Raw genomic sequence first — 17,651 nt, 5'->3', positions numbered from 1 at the left:
TTGTTCTCTGTGGTTTTTTTTTTTTTCTTCTTTGGATTATGTACTGTGTATTTGTGTATTTCTTTTTTATGTTTTTCTGTTTAATCTTTTACTGAAATCTTAATAAAAATTATTTAAAAAAAAACAAACCCGTAAAAGCCCAACTGTCAGAGCTGCTTCCAGATCCTAGCTCACAGAGGATCACGCTAGCCAGCGATCATTAAATAAAAGTCTTTATTGAGTTACAGTTTCCATTCTCAAGCTGCTGCGTGCAACTCTACGTCTCATGGTTAGATCGGCGAAGCTCCGTCTGAGTCTCCGCCCCTTGTACACCAACTTAATATCCTAGCCCTGCTCCACCTTTTCCGCCTGACTGTTCTTCTCTGGGTCCCTCTGCCCCCCGGGGTCTCTTCCTTCCGGGATTCCTCTGACGCTGACGCTGACCCCCCTGACTCTTCTCCCTCCTTTCGGCGGGCTTTAGGACCTGGCTCCCTTTCCGGGCTGCCTACTGCGCCACCTTCCTGTGCATTTGAACTTGGCCCGCGCGCCCAACCTTCCACCTTCCGTCTGACCGTTTCTTCGCTCCCCGATGGAGGTGTGGCCACTCCTGACTCGTGCCCTCCCCCCTGTTGTGAGCTGCCAGCGCTTGATCCCTGGCGCCCTTCCTCTTCCCTGCTCTCTGGCGGTGACGCTGGTCCCGATTTCCAACTGCTCCCCTCTGAGTCCCCTCTGGCTCTATCTTCCTGGGGTGTCCCCCTAGGCTCCCCCCTTGCCCTGGCCACTGGTGCTCCTTTCTGTGAATCTTCTGATTCACTGGAAAGACTCGGAGATCTCGGGTCGTCGTCATCACTCATCTTTTCTTCTGCCTCCTCCCCCTCACTCTCTGTTTCCTCCCTTGCCCTTGCCTCTGCTCCTGAACCCCTGACACCAACTCTCTCCAACATGCAAATGAGTGTGGCATGCTGGGTTCAGACAGTAGGGTTTCCCTGGACTTTCTGCTTCCACTATATGGCTGGGTGCATTTTCTCTACAGCTTTGTGCATATGGAGAGAGGCTGAGCAAGAGATGGAAGGTTCATGATGCCAGAGCACTGCAATCTTGTGGAGAGAAAGCCAAACTTCTATGTCAGTGGTTCCCAAATATTTTGGGATCAGTACCTGCAAAATTTCTGGGTCCAACAACAGGTATTGACAATGAGGAGTCATTTTATTTTACAAACTTTTATTCAGAGGAGCCTCTAAGCTGTGAGGGGATCCACTAGGGCAGGGGTGGCCAACTCCCCAGAGAGGTTCAGGTCAAATTGGTTGAGCTTTTCCTGCCAATGAGTCCAGTTCATTTTGTTGTCTTTTTAGATAATTTGTAAAAAGCTCCCCTTCTTCCTTAAAGTCACAGTTGTCCTGGTCTCACAGTTTCTACGTCAATTTAGCCAATTCTGCGTAAGTCATCAATTTTTCTTGCCACTGTTCTTTCGTTGGGACCTCCTCATTCTTCCATCCTTGTGCTATCAAGACTGGCAGGGTTTGAATAAACATACACAAATTTATTGGTTGATAACATTATAGATAGATGATGTAAGGATATGTACAAGTGTATAACATGCAGAGAATAATATGTGCTGAGAAATCAGAGAGAGAAGCTGAGGGCAGTCTCTGAGGGGGAGGGTTTGATGGAGGAAAAGGGGGGAAATAATGAATATGATATGTTTTGAAATTTGGAAAGCCCAGTTTTAAAGGGTTTTTGGGAGAAAGAGGAACAGCCACCCACTAACAAGTCGCTGGGGAAACAAACAGCCTCAGTGAGTAAACTCTGTCTTCTGTTCTGCAGATTGTGCAACAATGGAGGGTGGGGTGAGGGGGCAGGGCTGGATTCGATTTTACCAACACAAGGAAAAAGACCCAGCGATCGGCAGCGATCTACCAAAACCTCCTGGGGATTGACCTGTTGGACATCCTTGCACTAGGGTGTTGGGCAGAAGTGGGGCAAGGGCAAGGGTTTCGATTGGTGAGCAGGGAGTGAGTGGGGAGCAGCCCCTAGATATATGTAAAATGTGTATAAAAGAGTTCTATAAACCCCACGCTTTCTGCATTGTAGGAGGTTGGACTAGATGACCATTGGGATCCACTCCAACTCTGCATTTTAGTATCCTATGTGATGCAACAGAAGGGAATCGCCGAAGAATTGATGCTTTTGAATTCTGGTGCTGGAGGAGACTCTTGAGAGTCCTATGGACTGCAAGAAGATCAAACCTCTCCATTGTTAAGGAAATCAGCCCTGAGTGCTCACTGGAAGGACAGATCCTGAAGCTGAGGCTCCAATACTTTGGCCACCTTATGAGAAGAGAAGATTCCCTGGAAAAGACCCTGATGTGGGGAAAGATGGAGGGCACAAGGAGAAGGGGACGAAAGAGGACGAGATGGTTGGACAGTGTTCTCGAAGCTACGAATATGAGTTTGACTAAACTGTGGGAGGCAGTGGAAGACAGGAGTGCCTGGCGTGCTCTGGTCCAGGGGGTCACGAAGAATCGGACACAACTAAACGACTAAACAACAACATGTGATGCAATATTTCTGCTGCATAATTTTATGTATGTTATACATCAATGTTATATGCATTGCTGTATGTACTGGAAACCTGGAGTGTTTTATGTGTATTGTAATATATATAATAATAAAACCAGTGTGGATAAGCTTGAGATTTTCAGGAGATTCCACCACTAACTTCTGCACACCTTGAGTTCTCCCGAAGTCTGTGCTGATCTCTCCCTCGTGTGGATGGTGTCATTTAGGCCACACAATCAGGGCAGCCCAGGACTGGACTTTGAAAATAGAGGGAGTGATGCCATTCTCTGGCTCTGATGTCATTCTCTGCAGCTCCATCCCACCTCCTTGAAAGTCTCAGAGTAGCACCTGTTTTCTTTGAGTTTTCCTCTCCTGCCTCACTCCCTGCAGATTTCCTCTGCAGGGGCGTCCCCAGGGCCCCTGCCTTGCAACATATCCTCACCTGCTGAGACACTTCTGTCCCCACGCAAGTGCAGAAACTTTGGAGCCGCTGCAGGCTCTCCAAAGGAAACGTCAGCAGCCTTCTTCCAGAAAATGGGGATGATGCTTGTGGTGGCAGGTGCCCAACCAGCTCACCTGGGCTAGAGGCAAAGCTGGCATTTCTAATGCCCCGTAGTTAACTCCTCGCCAGGTAGTCTTGGGAATAAGCCTTGAGATGGACTGACAACGATGCTGAACTACTGAAGGTTCTGTGGGCATTGAGGCAGATTATGAAAAGGTGCAAGATGCAAAATCTGTAGGGGAAGTTTGGAGCTGAGAGCGACCTTCTACAGAGTCAGACCGCTGGTCATCTCCAGGGCAGAGCAACTCTGCAGGTTCTTGAGCAACCTTAATTGAAGATGCTCTGCACTGAAAGTGAGCGTCAGAAGTCTTCACTGGTCTCGGCATCATTAGCCCTTCCTAGCGGGGAGCAACAGGACTTGGGTTCAAGGAAGGAACAAAAAGGCAAGAAAGGAGATGTCTCTCAGTGGGGCCTGGTGAGGAGGTGAAGCTTTGCAAAGGGGGTGGGAATGGGTTGTGAAATACTTGTTTGAACCTAAGGAATACTGTGGGGTGGCTGGACCTCACTGAGGAAGGGATGAATGGCATGCTAAAAGCCCTAACTGTGGTGGGACACAGGATGGAGGTAAGTTACCATACTTCCTTATCTGCAGCTTTTTCAGTTGCAGATGATGGGAAAACAAGAACATCCAACATGCTAAGCTGGTTAGAATTCAGGCAGACATCAAGACTGTGTTATTGTCTCTGACACTTAGGTGTGTTGGATCTCGTGGTTTCTTTCTCCCCGACTCTGCTTTATTTTCTTGCCTTTAGACAATTCATTAAGTAATTCAAATATTTGAGCACTGAAATCAAATCAGGAGGTTCATGCATTTTCTCAGAGTTTATTAAGCCAAACCTCTACATGTTCTCTCTGTGTGTATTTTTTTAACCTAACGACAGAACAGAAGTCATTAGCAAGTGCCTCTGATTTGGGACGTGTAAAGACATCCACAAGCAAGACGGTGGCCTTTCAACTGACCTGCCCCTCTCTCTCTGCATGGACGCTCCCCCTGAAGGACCGGCAAAGGGATGGGTGACGCTGTCAGATTCAGTGTCTCTCAGTTTCTCATCTTCCCCGTCTTAAGTTGAGTTCCCTGCATCAGTTTGTAAATTGTTCTTGTGAGAATTACCAACATTTTACAATGAATTTATCCTAAAACATATTTTTGTATGCCATTATGCCTAATGCACACCTTTTGCAATGCAATTTCCCTTCATTTAACCTGCCTTTGTATGCTGTTTTCACCAATATATGCATTTGTATGTTGAATTTGTCCATTACTTGGCTGGGGAGCAGTGCTGTTGAATTTTGAGCAAAGAATGGCTGTGTTTCAGTCTGTGTGTTATTCTGGAAAGCGACAAGTTTTTAAATGCAAACAGAATCAGATTTATCTCCATCCCCAGAACTGCACCAGCAAAAGATAGTTGGTGTTCCTCATTACTGATGCTGAATCCAGGGATAGGCAAAATATATTTCTTGTACAGGTTCCTTTCCTTGCAGGTGAATTCCATATCCTCGATGGAAGCCAACAACCAGACCACGCAGGTAATGGAATTTGTCCTCCTTGGTTTCTCCGGCATGCTAGATGGCCAGAGATACTTCTTCTTGGCATATTTCACCATCTACTTGGTGACCATCACGGGTAATGTCATGATCTTCACCCTGATCCAGCTGGATTCCCATCTCCACAGCCCCATGTACTTTTTCCTCAGCCACCTTTCATGCTTAGATGTTTGCCTCTCGTCTGTCACGGTCCCCAAAATCCTGGTGAATCTTTTATACCAGCAACACACCATCTCCTACAATCAGTGCATGGCCCAGATGTTCTTCCTGATGTCCTTCACGGGGGCAGAAGCTGTGCTGCTGGCTGCCATGGCTTATGATCGCTACGTCGCCATCTGCAGGCCTTTGTACTACTCGGGCCTCATGAACGCCAAGGCTTGCGCCCAGCTGGCCACTAGCGCATGGGTTTGGGGCTTCCTCCATTCCGCTTTTCACACCGCTCTGAGCTCCAACTTGCACTTCTGTGGGCACAACCAGATTGGGCACATTTTCTGTGACGTCCCCCCGTTGTTGAAAATTGCCTGTGGAGACCTGTACATGAATTTCATGGCGACTCAGGTAGCCAGCGTATTCATAGGACTATTCCCCTTCCTGGCCATTGGCCTCTCATACTTCTACATCCTCTCCTCTGTCTTGCGGATCCCGTCCAATGCTGGCAGGCAGAAAGCTCTTTCCACTTGCGCCTCTCACGTGATCGTGGTCACCCTTTACTTTGGGAATGGGTTGGTTAACTACAACCAATTTGGACAGGGCTACTCCTTGGAGACAGGCACTCTGATCTCCACGATGTATTGCATTATCCCCCCTGCGCTGAACCCCCTGATCTACAGCCTCCGCAACAAGGAGGTCAAGGGAGCCCTGAGGAAGCTCCTGGAAAGCCAGAGGAAATGACACACTTCTTCAAGCAGATAGTGATCCCAGAAATGAGACTCTCAGAGTTCCCTGGCTGCTTAAGAATTACAGGCATGCTTGGATGGTAGCAAGCTGTGGGATGGAGATCAAGGCAGACTCATCCACCACAGCTGGTGCCAGGGTAGCCCTGCCAGAGCCAAGGCATACCCCTGGCATTTGCCTGGCCATGATGGCCACCACAGAGGGCAGCCCTGCTCCCTTCATGGCACAAGTGTTGAACAATTCCCCCATGTTGTCTTTTGGGTGGAACAGCAGGAGTGGAACTGTGTGTAAGTGAATGAAGAAAGAAAGAACACTATGAACTCTGGCACAGAAATGTTTATGTATATTTTTTTTAATGGAACTTGGGAATCCTGATATGGTGCACAAATCACCAACATCTCTTGCCCATCGATTGACAAGAGCTCATTTTCCCTATGTAGTTGCCATCAGTATATACATTTTTATTGTTGCATGTCTCATGTCTAAAACACTCACGTTTTCAAAAATTTCAGTGCTCAGCATCACTAACAAATAAGTCCAGTCCAGTACTGAAACAGTGGCTTGCAGAGGGGCACAGTTCAGAAGGCAGAAGCTGGGAAATACTGGATGGGGAACAGCTAGGAGAAGAAACACTGGGAGGGAGAGGGTTAACAGATTCACTGTCTCTGGAAAGCATTCCTCCACTCTCCCCAAAGCCAAGAAGAGCTCAGAAAGGGTCAGAACAGAAAGCACAGAAAGCACAGAGGGTACAAGCTCAGATTACAAGACGTAGAAGTGACATAGATTAATAGGGACGGAGGGGGTGGGATCCTTAAGTGGGAGCACCGCCATTCCTAGGAGATGGGTTTTTGTTCTCTTGCTGTGGTCATTAAAGTTTCCAACTGGTAGAAAGACTCCTTTTCCTTTGTTCTGCTTATCTACTGCCATGGGGGAGGAAGCCAGTTCCCTGAAGCCTGACACCCATGTAGGCCGCCTTGAGCTCCTTGGAGAAAAAGGTGGGATCTGTCAATCAATCAACAGTGGGTCAACAAGAGAGGAGGCGCAAGTGGCCCCTGTACTCTTCCATTTGTTGACTTATTCTAACACCTATGATAGAACGTAAGAAAGCAACTCTCTCCAGCGTCACTGGAGGAAGGCCAGGTTATTTCTGTTTTGGGTACCACGCTTGAATGCAGGGGCGTACCTGAGGGTTGGTCAGGTTAGTCTCTGCCAAAGGCCCAGGCCCAGGGGAGCACAAAAATTGTGCCTCTTCCCTCTTGCTAGGAGCCCACCTGCCCATCCGTGCCCTCCCTGGGCTGCTCCTCTGGGCAGCCAACATCTCCTTGAGAGCCAGTGTGGTGTAGTGGTTAAGAGCAGTAGTCTCGTAATCTGGGGAACTGGGTTCGTGTCTCCGCTCCTCCACATGCAGCTGCTGGGTGACCTTGGGCCAGTCACACTTCTTTGAAGTCTCTCGGCCCCACTCACCTCACAGAGTGTTTGTTGTGGGGGAGGAAGGGAAAGGAGACTGTTAGCCGCTTTGAGACTCTTTAAAAGGGAGTGAAAGGCGGGATATCAAATCCAAACTCCTCCTCCTCTTCTTCTTCTTCTTCTTCTTCTTCTTCTTCTTCTTCTTCTTCTTCTTCTTCTTGCCAAGGTCTTCTCTGCTTGAATGTGATTCATAGAGTAAGAATCTGCTTTGAAAGTCTACCACAGTAGGAAAATCCTTAAATAAGTAAATAAAGACTAGCAAGCTGGGCATCTTTCAATGGTTATTCTCACGAGGTCCCTGATTGGCTGCTGCACAGACGACCTTCCCTGCCATTGGATGGAGTCTCTACAAAGTTCTTCCCCAAGAGAAACTCTTGATTTCTCTCTGTTTCTCAGTTTCCAGTCTTAAATTCAGTTCTTCACATTTCCACATTAGATTGTGGTTGGTTGTTGTTTTGTTAAAGTCTTCATGAAAATTCACCAGCATGTTAATGCAAATTTCTCCTATGCTCTCCTTCTCACTAAAGAAATGCTTTTTCTATCTCTTTTCTGGAAACATATGCCTACTTATCCACACATTTTTGTGTGCATTCCCTGACTGGACAGCTGCATCCCCCCCCCCCCCCGTCAGGGAACTGCCATCAGAACAGGGGCGGGAAACAGAGGGGCAGTTGTGCTACAGGGAGCCTCCGAAAATCTTGCGAAGCAGCTCCGCTTCCGGTGGTGAGGAAAGCCACACCTCCAGTGGGGAAGAAGTGAAAGGACCAGAGGATGCTGGTGGGAGCCTCAGCACTGCTCCTGGCAAAGCCAGCCAGGGGGGAAGCACGCCCCTTCCGTCGCCCACCCTGCGCAGAGGTCTAAAGCGCAAAGAGGGAAGGAAAAGGCTGGGCGTAACAAGACTTTTATGTTGGGGGAGGTCCAGGAAACAAGCACTCCCGGATTCTGGTAGCGATTGAGGCAGACATGAACTTTGGGGTTCTGCACTGTAAATAGTTTTGCACCAAAATAAAACCTGTAAAAGACAGATCAGAGTCCTGCCTGGTTACTCGTGAGCAACCACCTTTGCCATCTGACACCCCCCCAAAAAATGGAAAAGTGTGAAATTAAATGAAAGCTAAACTGACTTTCTTCCCCATTTTTAAATAAGAGCCAGTCCTTTTTGATTTGAACTTTGCAATTCCCTGACTCCTTTGGGTGACGCAAAATACCCTTGTCATCAGCATTTTCTGCCAGGAGAAAAATAAAACCCAGAGGGAGGGGTGTCTTTTCCTGGGCTTCTTGATCTCTCTTCCTTTTCGTTGCAAATGCATGTTCTTCAGGGGCTGCTCAAACAATAAAAACCTTCTTTCTTGCCAGAGTTGGGTCCATGGGATGTACTGGCAAGACAAAGCTAGGTGTTAGGAGATGAGGTGGTGCCTGAAACACAGCCAGAAACGGAGAGCTTTTCTTAGGCAGAACATGAGTCTGGTATGTCTCCAGTCCTGGCACGGTGGAAGGTGGGGACCCTGAAATCTACAAACACCTTCTGTCGCCCCTCACCTTCTCTGTCCCTGGGACTCTCCCTCCTGTCTGGCTCTCCTCCCTGGGTCACCTGGAAGCAGCATCTGGATCCGACTTTCTCCCCACCAATTGTCTGACTCTGCAGCAATCACCTGAGTTCATTCAGCAGGAAGATGGCAGGTGAGGAGCAGAAACATAAGGGAACCTGCGCAGGTTCCATCTGCAATGGGGTCCGGAGGAGGAATTGCTTGTCTGCGTGCACTGGTTTGTTTAAAAGCATGCAAACTGGACATTGTCTAACACTGGGCAGGATGTTTGAATCAATATGGGAAAAGAGGAAATAATCCAGCCTGGCTGATTTACAGCTGGCTACAAAGCGATTCCATGTTCTGTGCAGCACAGGAAAGCTTCAAAGCGTTCAGAGTGTTCAGCGACTTACTTGAGTCGGATTTGCTGTGTCCAGAATAGGGATGGGCAAATCGTTTATGCTGTGAACCACCCTGAGATCTGGGGGGGGGTGGTATACAAATTCTATTTCTAACAACAACCACAACCATTTTAGTGCAAAGTTAGTGTGATTTTGTTTTGTTTTGTTTTGTTTTGCCAAATGTACACCTTTTTGCAAAGCAATTTTCCCCAATACAGTGGTACCTCTGGTTAAGAACTTAATTTGTTCTGGAGGTCCATCCTTAACCTGAAACTGTTCTTAACCTGAGGTACTACTTTAGCTAATGGGGCCTCCTGCAGCCACCGTGCCACTGCTGCACGATTTCTGTTCTCATCCTGAAGCAAAGTTCTTAACCTGAAGCACTATTTCTGGGTTAGCGGAGTCTGTAACCTGAAGCATCTGTAACCCGAGGTACCACTGTATAACACGTTTGCCTGTTATCTGCAGTGTGTGTGTGTGTGTGTGTGTGTGTGTGTGTGTGTGTGTGTACCCGTGTCCACAGACCCAGTATACACATTTTTGTACCCATTACTTGACAGGGGAACGGCATTGAAGTGTGAAGGGTGGTTGTATTTCAGTTTGCACACACTTTCAGAAGGAGTGGATTCAGTAGGTTTGCCTTTTAATAATAATAATAATAATAATAATAATAATAATAATAATAAATGGTATTTATACCCTGCCCTCCCCAGCCAAGAGCAGGCTCAGGGCGGCTAACATCCGGTATAAAACCAATTGATTAAAATACTTAAAAACAAGATTAAAATACAACTTAAAATGCAGACTCATTTCAGTGGAAGTCCAGATCAAAAACTGTTCGGGGGGAGCAAATGTCAAATCTTCACCAAGGCCAACTACCCAGTCTGGTCCTACGTGAGCCAGAAAAAAGCCAGGGAAGTCCCCAAATAGGGGTTCCATCACAGACGGAAAAGGAAAGAGGGGGAGGGGAACTGAATCTTAGTATCTCCCGCACCCCTAGCCCAGAGTGGTTTTATGGTTCAGCCTTATTCATCAGCTGTAGGTTCAGGACAGACGCCACCCACCCCCAAAGGACTGCTTCTCACAGTGCATAAGCAATTTATGGCCTTTGCTGCCTCAAAATGCCACAATGGCTTTACCTTAAACAACTGCAAAAAGGAGCTAAGATGCAATTAAAGAAGCAGGGAAAGTATATCAAAGACTATTAGCCAGGATAGTTAAAAGTTAGAGAAATGTTACATATCACTGAAAAACATCTGCTGGGGAGAACTATTGCCTTAGTGTCCCAATGCTCAACTTATTTGGTGTCATCCAGCTGACTGCTTTGGGATGAGCCCATCTGTTAATTTCCTATATCTTTTGCCGATATTTCTGTTCTGTTCTGCAGTAATCTGCTTTTTATTTAAACAAATCCCCCCCTCCAACTACATAGCTCAGTAATATTTTTTGATAGGACAAATGGCAAGAGATTCAGACTTAACATTAGGAAGAACTCTCTGAGGACAAGAGCTGTTAGACAGCGGAACGGACTCTCTCAGAAGGTAGTGGACTCTCCAACTTTGGAGGCTTTTAAACAGAGGTTGGATGGCCTCAGGGATGGTTCAGGGATGTTTAAGATGAGACTCCTGAATTCCAGGTGGTTGGAATGGAGGATCCTAAATATTTACTAGTTATTTCCCAATTCAAATCAGACTTCAAATTCAGGCAGTTACTAAACCCGTCTCTTTTGGCCTCCGTTAAAATGATGACCCTTACAGGTTTCCCCCAAGTTTCCCCCATTGTGGTCTCAGACAAGATTTTCAACAAACCTGCAATTAATGTTCTTTTTTCATATAAGAAACCTATATAGTAAATCCCAGTTAGGTGGTTGGAGGCAGGGCCCCCCATTTACAGACCTATCATGTTGTTGTTGTTGTTTAGTCGTTTAGTCGTGTCCGACTCTTCATGACCCCTTGGACCAGAGCACGCCAGGCACTCCTGTCTTCCACTGCCTCCCGCAGTTTGGTCAAACTCATGCTGGTAGCTTCGAGAACACTGTCCAACCATCTCATCCCCTTCTCCTTGTGCCCTCCATCTTTCCCAACATCAGGGTCTTTTCCAGGGAGTCTTCTCTTCTCATGAGGTGACCAAAGTATTGGAGCCACAGCTTCAGGATCTGTCCTTCCAGTGAGCACTCAGGGCTGATTTCCTTCAGAATGGAGAGGTTGGATCTTCTTGCATTCCATGGGACTCTCAAGAGTCTCCTCCAGCACCAGAATTCAAAAGCATCAATTCTTCGGCGATCAGCCTTCTTTATGGTCCAGCTCTCACTTCCATACATCACTACTGGGAAAACCATAGCTTTAACTATACGGACCTTTGTCAGCAAGGTGATGTCTCTGCTTTTTAAGATGCTGTCTAGGTTTGGCATTGCTTTTCTCCCAAGATGCAGGCCTCTTTTAATTCCGTGCAGTTTGCAAATGCATCCTAGTTGTCTAGGAGAATATGAGCTGAAGATGAAGTCGTGTGGATTCAAGAGGTCCCCACTTGGTTGCTTTTTCCTTATTCCCTCACAATGTAAATACAGTGGTACCTCTGGTTGTGAACGGAATCCATTCCAGAGGCCCATTCCCAACATGAAAAGAGCGCAACCCGCAGTGGCGCGTCTGTGCACACGTGGGTTGCGATTCGCCACGTCTGCGCATGCACCTGATGTCATTTTGCGCGTCTGCGCATGCGTGAGTGGCGAAACCCAGAAGTAACCCTTTCTGGTACTTCCGGGTCACCGCGGGACGTAACCTGAAAGAACGTAACATGAAGCAGACGTAACATGAGGTATGACTGTACTGGCATTCAGCCCTTTAATCTGCATTTATATGCAAGTTGTTCATATGTTCTAAGTTTGTACAAGTCTTCAGTCCAGTCATAGAAGGGAACCACAATTTTATTTTTCCAATTCATCAGCATCAGTCTTTTTGCTGTGGTAAGGGCACAGAGAGTCCAGTCAAATTGTCCTTTTCTAAGGTTCCATGTGCTGGGTATATAATTCAAGAGGATGTTTTGCTCTGCAAATGTTAGGTTGTTCCATACAGTTATGTTGATGCTCTCAGTTACCGTCTGCCAAAAATCTTTTAAAAAACAAAGAAACCCACCTCTGCCCATGATTTTACATGTGTGTGTTCTGGAACCTTCTTTTGTCCGCATTAATCTCTCTTCCTTGCTGCTCTCTTCTCAGAGTTGACCTTGATGCAGACCATGGAAGGCAGCAATCAGACGCTAGTGGTGACCGAATTCATCTTCCTGGGTTTCTCTGGGGTCCAAAAAGGTCAGTCCTTCTTCTTCCTGCTCTTTCTGACCATCTACCTCTTTACCCTGGTGGGAAACTCCATGATCTTCACCCTGATCCAGCTGGATTCACGCCTCCACAGCCCCATGTACTTTTTCCTCAGCCATTTATCCTGCTTGGACGTCTGCTACTCATCTGTCACCATCCCCAAGATCCTGGTAAACTTCTTGCGCCAGAGACACACCATTTCCTACAACCAGTGCATGGCCCAGATGTTCTTCCTGATGACCTTTGCAGGGACTGAGTGCGCCCTGCTGGCCATTATGGCCTACGACCGCTATGCTGCCATTTGTCAACCCTTGCGCTATGCTCACCTGATGAGCAGAAGAGTGTGTGTCCCTCTGGCTACCACTTCTTGGATCTGGGGCCTCTTGGACTCTGCCATTCACACTGCGCTCTCCACCAACCTGGCCTTCTGTGGGGCCAACCAGATCCACCACATCTTCTGCGATGTCCCACCACTGCTGAACATCGCCTGCAGCAACACCTATGTCAACGAGATGGCCCTTCATGCAGCAAGCATTTTTGTGGGGATCAGCCCTTTCCTCCTGGTGGTCATCTCCTATATCTTCATTCTGTCGGCCATCCTTCGGATCCGCTCTAACACTGGCAGGCACAAGGCCTTCTCCACTTGCGCAGCCCACATAGTTGTGGTCATCATCTATTTTGGGATGGCCAATGTGAACTACAACCGCCCGAGCGCAGGCTACTCCTTGGAAGTGGACACCCTGGTCTCCACACTCTACTGCATCATCACCCCTATGTTGAACCCCCTCATCTACAGCCTCCGCAACAAGGAGGTGAAGGAAGCCCTGAAGAAGGTTCTGGGGGGTCAGAAGAAGGGATATAATTCCCCTCACTAACAAGTGGTGTGGAAATCAGACCTCTAGATAATCATTTGAAATGTACATTAGCAGCACCGCTCCTTATTCTATCAGGAGGGTCTCTTTGCTCATCTGTTCCAAAGGTGCTCTGAGGGTTGTACAAAGTGCAAAAATATTGACACGCAAGTAGCATGCAAATCACTTCCTCAGATGCACTGAAAGTTTACAAAGATTACAAGAAGACTTCAACCAGTTATTAAAATAGGTTTGCCCTTTTAGAATCAGTTTTTCTAGCAGTTATCTTACTTTACTTGCAGTGTGTGGTTACACATGTTTTTGCACAACTTTGTTCTTGCAGCTAAAACAGAATATGAACCGAGCATATGCCTCCCTCATCCTCATAGGACTAGTTTAGCCAGCTAGCGCTGGTGATCATCTAATGTTTATTGGATGGATTTTTCCCCTAAATTGATTTTTGAATTCTGAATTTATTGTTACTCATGTTTTATACTGTATTTTATGCTGTTTTTTGTTGCATCAATTAAGTGTTTTAAATTTGTTGTTAGCCGTCCTGAGCCCAGTTTTCTGAACCGGGAAGGGCGGGGTATAAATTATTTATTTATTTATTTATTTATTTATTTATTTATTTATTTATTTATTTATCCTTAGTTACGTACACACTTTAACCGTTAAACGAAGCAGATTTGACTGTATGTTCTGCATTGTACACCAATGTATAAGCTCAAGACAAGACTCTTGATTTTCTGTTTACTGTTCAGGTGTGTATAATTAAGCTCCTAATCAGTACCCTTCCCGTCCCCATCCAGACCTTTTGTTTGTTTATTGCATCATTCTGTATTATATTATATTTTAAAATTAAGTGCTTTTAGTATTTTGTAAGCTATCTTGTACGGTTATTTTGATACTCTGTATCTTTTAAAAATATTATTAAAAACACGCACACAATTCCCCCTAAAATGTTCCTCATTTTTTGTATGTTATTTTCAGCAACTTATGCCCTTTTATCCACGCTTTACCCTACTTCAGACATTTTTTCTGCACCTTACTTGGCTGGAGATTTGCATTGCAAGATCTGGAGATGGGCAAATTGAAAAGGCGGGCTGTGCTTTGATTCCCGTATTGCTTCAGAAAGTGTGAATTAAATGGAGATTGAATAGATTTTCTTCCCCCATCACTAACTGAGAGCGTGGTTTGAACATTGGTATTCCCCAACCCCCTGGGTCCCCACCCTTCGCTCACGACTCCAAACTTCTCTGCCAATTAAAAGAAAAACCCAAAGGGGGTGGGGAGGAGAAAGAGAAGAGAAATCTTTTTCTGGACTCCTTGATTTTTCTTTCTCCTGATGCAAAGGTGTGTTCTTCAGGGGCAGCTCAAGCACTCAGTATAAACCTGATTTCCTGCCAGAGTTGGACCCGCACAATACAAGAAGGGTGCAGCTTAGCTTTAGGACATGTGATTGATGCTTGAAGAGCTGGGGACCTTTTTTTGGGAAGAACTCCTGCCTGACTCTCCTCACTGGGTTACCTGGAAGAAGCATCAGCATCTAAAACTGGCTTTCTCCACATATTTCCAAAGGCAACAGGTGCCCCACCATTATCCATGCAGCAGGAAGGTGCCAGGTGAGAAATGAAGGGAAATGAAGGTGTCCATGAAGTAGCCCTCAGACCCAGGAAAGGTTTCGTTTGCAATGGGGGTGGGATAGGAATTGCTCATCTGCATGCACCAGTCTGATTGAAACCAGGGAAATTTTTTAACTGGACGGTGTCTAACATCATTCCAGAAGTTTAAACCAGAAATCATGCTGGGAAATGGGGAAATAATCCAGGCTGGCTGGTTTAAAACTGAGCACAAAATGATTCATTTTTCCATGCAGGTCAGGAAAGCTGTGAAATATTCACAGTGCTGGATTTGCTCTGTCCAGAGTAGAAATGAGCAAATCTCCAAATTTCAGTTTTGCTCCATTTCTCATTTCGTCACTCTTAAGTTCATTTTTCTACATTTTAACAGCAGTTTGGAATCTTTGTTAAGTCCTCGTGAAAATTCATCAGCATTTTAGTGCAAAGCTCTCCTAATACAGTATATACACGAGTGTTCATTTGTTGCAATTTTGCAAAGCAATTTCTCCTAGTACAGTGGTACCTCGGGTTACAGACGCTTCAGGTTACAGAGTCCGCCAACCCAGAAATAGTGCTTCAGGTTAAGAACTTTGCTTCAGGATGAGAATAGAAATCGTGTGGCGGTGGCGTGGCGGCAGCAGGAGGCCCCATTAGCTAAAGTGGTACCTCAGGTTAAGAATGGTTTCAGATTAAGAACGGACCTCTGGAACGAATTAAGTTCTTAACCCAAGGTACCACTGTATAATGCATTTTTGCATTTGTTACTTGACCAGAGAACTGTATTGCAAAATTCAGGGAAGCGTGAGTTTCAAAGGGTGGCTGTTTCAGAAACTTGGAAAGTGTGCAAATGAGGTATGTTTGCCATTGAATGCAAATCTAATGCCCTCCCCATCCCAAGCCCAGAGTGATTTTATGCATCAGCCTTATTTATTGCCTGTGGATTCAGAACGGTCACTCGCCACTCTTCACCCCTCCAAAATAACTGCTTTTTGCGGTGCATAAGAAATTTTTGGGTTTGGCTGCTTGGAGATGCTTTAATTCCCCTACATTAAAAAGCTTTAAATGGGGCTTGGGCAGATATGGGGAGGAGCGAAAGTCTATCAATAGCTATTAGCCACGGTAGCTAGACTTTAACCAGAGGTCACGTGGCCCTGGGGAATATCTGTTTTGGAGAGCTATTGCTCATGTGCTCTGATGGTCAACTTCTCTGGCAGAATCTGAGAACCACTTTGTGAAAGGGGGAGGTCTGCAATTTGTAGATTGCACATGTTTTCTACTGATAATTCTCTTCCATTCTGCAGAAATCTGCAACTTTAAAGAGAAAAAACCCCTTGTAATACATATTTAACTACGTACATAACACATCGGGCCATTTCTTGGAACAATGGGCCAAGACTGACTTCTTTAGGCATCCCTAAGAGAAGGATTCTGAACTAGACAGACCTTTCATCTCATCCGGCAGGGCTGGTCAGAGAGAGGGTCATGAGAGCCTCAAACAGCACTCACACAAATTTGTACTGGGTGCTCTGAGGATAAGATGCAAATATAAACCATATATTGATTGCAGGGGAATACAATACAGAATTTATTTATTTTTATAGCAGAACATTTTGGTTCTGCCTTCCTCAGTTGTGGCCACTGCAGGGCTTTGAGGCTGCCATGCTCAGAAGGGCTTCATTCACGGAAGCAAGCGGTGCTGCCACGGTCCTTCAAGCTGACACCATGTCCCTCATGCACATCTAGAATTTCTCCCTTTTTGCTACTATTGCTGGATCTGTTGGCATCTCTGTGGTCTGACCAGCTGCAGTTCTCAGAAAAATCTTAGCAAAAGGGAGAACTTCTGGATGTACACAGCAGTGGCGTAGCGTGGGGGGTGCGGGGGGGCCGGCCGCACCGGGCGCAACATCTGGGGGTTAGGGTTAGGGGGCGCAAATCCACGGGTTAGGGGGCGCAAATTACTTGCCTTGCCCCGGGTGCTGACAACCCACGCTACACCACTGGTACACAGTGAGCACATTACAGCTACATGGGCAGGAGACTTATTCAAATTTCTTACCATAATCAGCTGTGAAGCCTTCTGGGCCAGGGGCTATTTATTTTATTTTTTTAATCTCACTGACCATACTGTGGAGCTCAGAGATCATTATGGGAGGCTAGTGCTTATCAGAACCAGATTAGGCTAAACAACATTAAATGCTTCAATAGCATCATTTTTGGGACAATCAGATGCATGCAATTTCTCATAGAATTTTAAAAATTCATTGGTGACGTTATCAGATCCTATTATCACTTTATCCTTGTTGGTCTTTAGTTGTTGGACCCAATTATTCTACTATTTATTTTTAAACAAATATGGTCACAATCTGCCAGCTTTGCTTCCTTTATTGAACATACACAGTCTGACAAACCTTAGCTTTTTTCTGATTGAGTGCAGTTTATGAGATCATATTGTTTTCTCTCTGCTTCTAATCTTCTCTATAATTTTTTGTAGAGAACATAGCCATGTGTTTCCTTTCTTTCTAATTGTTGCATGCCTCCTCCCTTTGTTTTATTTTTTCAAGTATGAGTCTTTTAAAATTATTTGACCTCCTGCCTCCTGCCTTTGAAACATCCCATCTAGTTGCTGCTGTTTAGTCATTTAGTCGTGTCCTCCTGGACCAGAGCACGCCAGGCACTCTTGTCTTCCGCTGCCCCCTGCAGTTTGGTCAAACTCGTGTTAGTAGCTTCGAGAACACTGTCCAACGATCTCGTCCTCTGTCGACCCCTTCTCCTTGTGCCCACCATCTTTCCCAGTGTTGTTGGTGTTGTTGTTGTTGTTGTTGTTGTTGTTGTTGTTACCCCGCCCATCTGGCTGGGTTTCCCCAGCCAATCTGGGCGGCTTCCAACTGAATATTAAAAACAGAACAGCATCTTCCCTAAACAAGGCTGTCTTC

At 46.0% G+C, this 17,651-nt stretch overlaps 1 protein-coding gene across 1 annotated transcript; it reads left to right on the top strand.

Annotated features, from left to right (window-relative positions):
* Positions 1-4,599: 4,599 nt before the first annotated feature.
* Positions 4,600-13,120, top strand: LOC308457804 (olfactory receptor 5T3-like; the record flags this gene model as incomplete). The annotated part of the gene is made up of 2 exons (XM_080971977.1): positions 4,600-5,521; positions 12,147-13,120. 2 exons carry the CDS (start codon positions 4,600-4,602, stop codon positions 13,118-13,120), a joined length of 1,896 nt encoding a protein of 631 aa, XP_080828103.1.
* Positions 13,121-17,651: the final 4,531 nt, after the last annotated feature.

This window comes from Podarcis pityusensis (assembly GCF_964106645.2).
Source record: "Podarcis pityusensis genome assembly, chromosome: 10".
NCBI classification, from domain to species: Eukaryota; Metazoa; Chordata; class Lepidosauria; order Squamata; family Lacertidae; genus Podarcis; species Podarcis pityusensis.
Note: the sequence above shows the minus strand (reverse complement) of the source record. Positions and strands in the feature narration are given on the sequence as shown.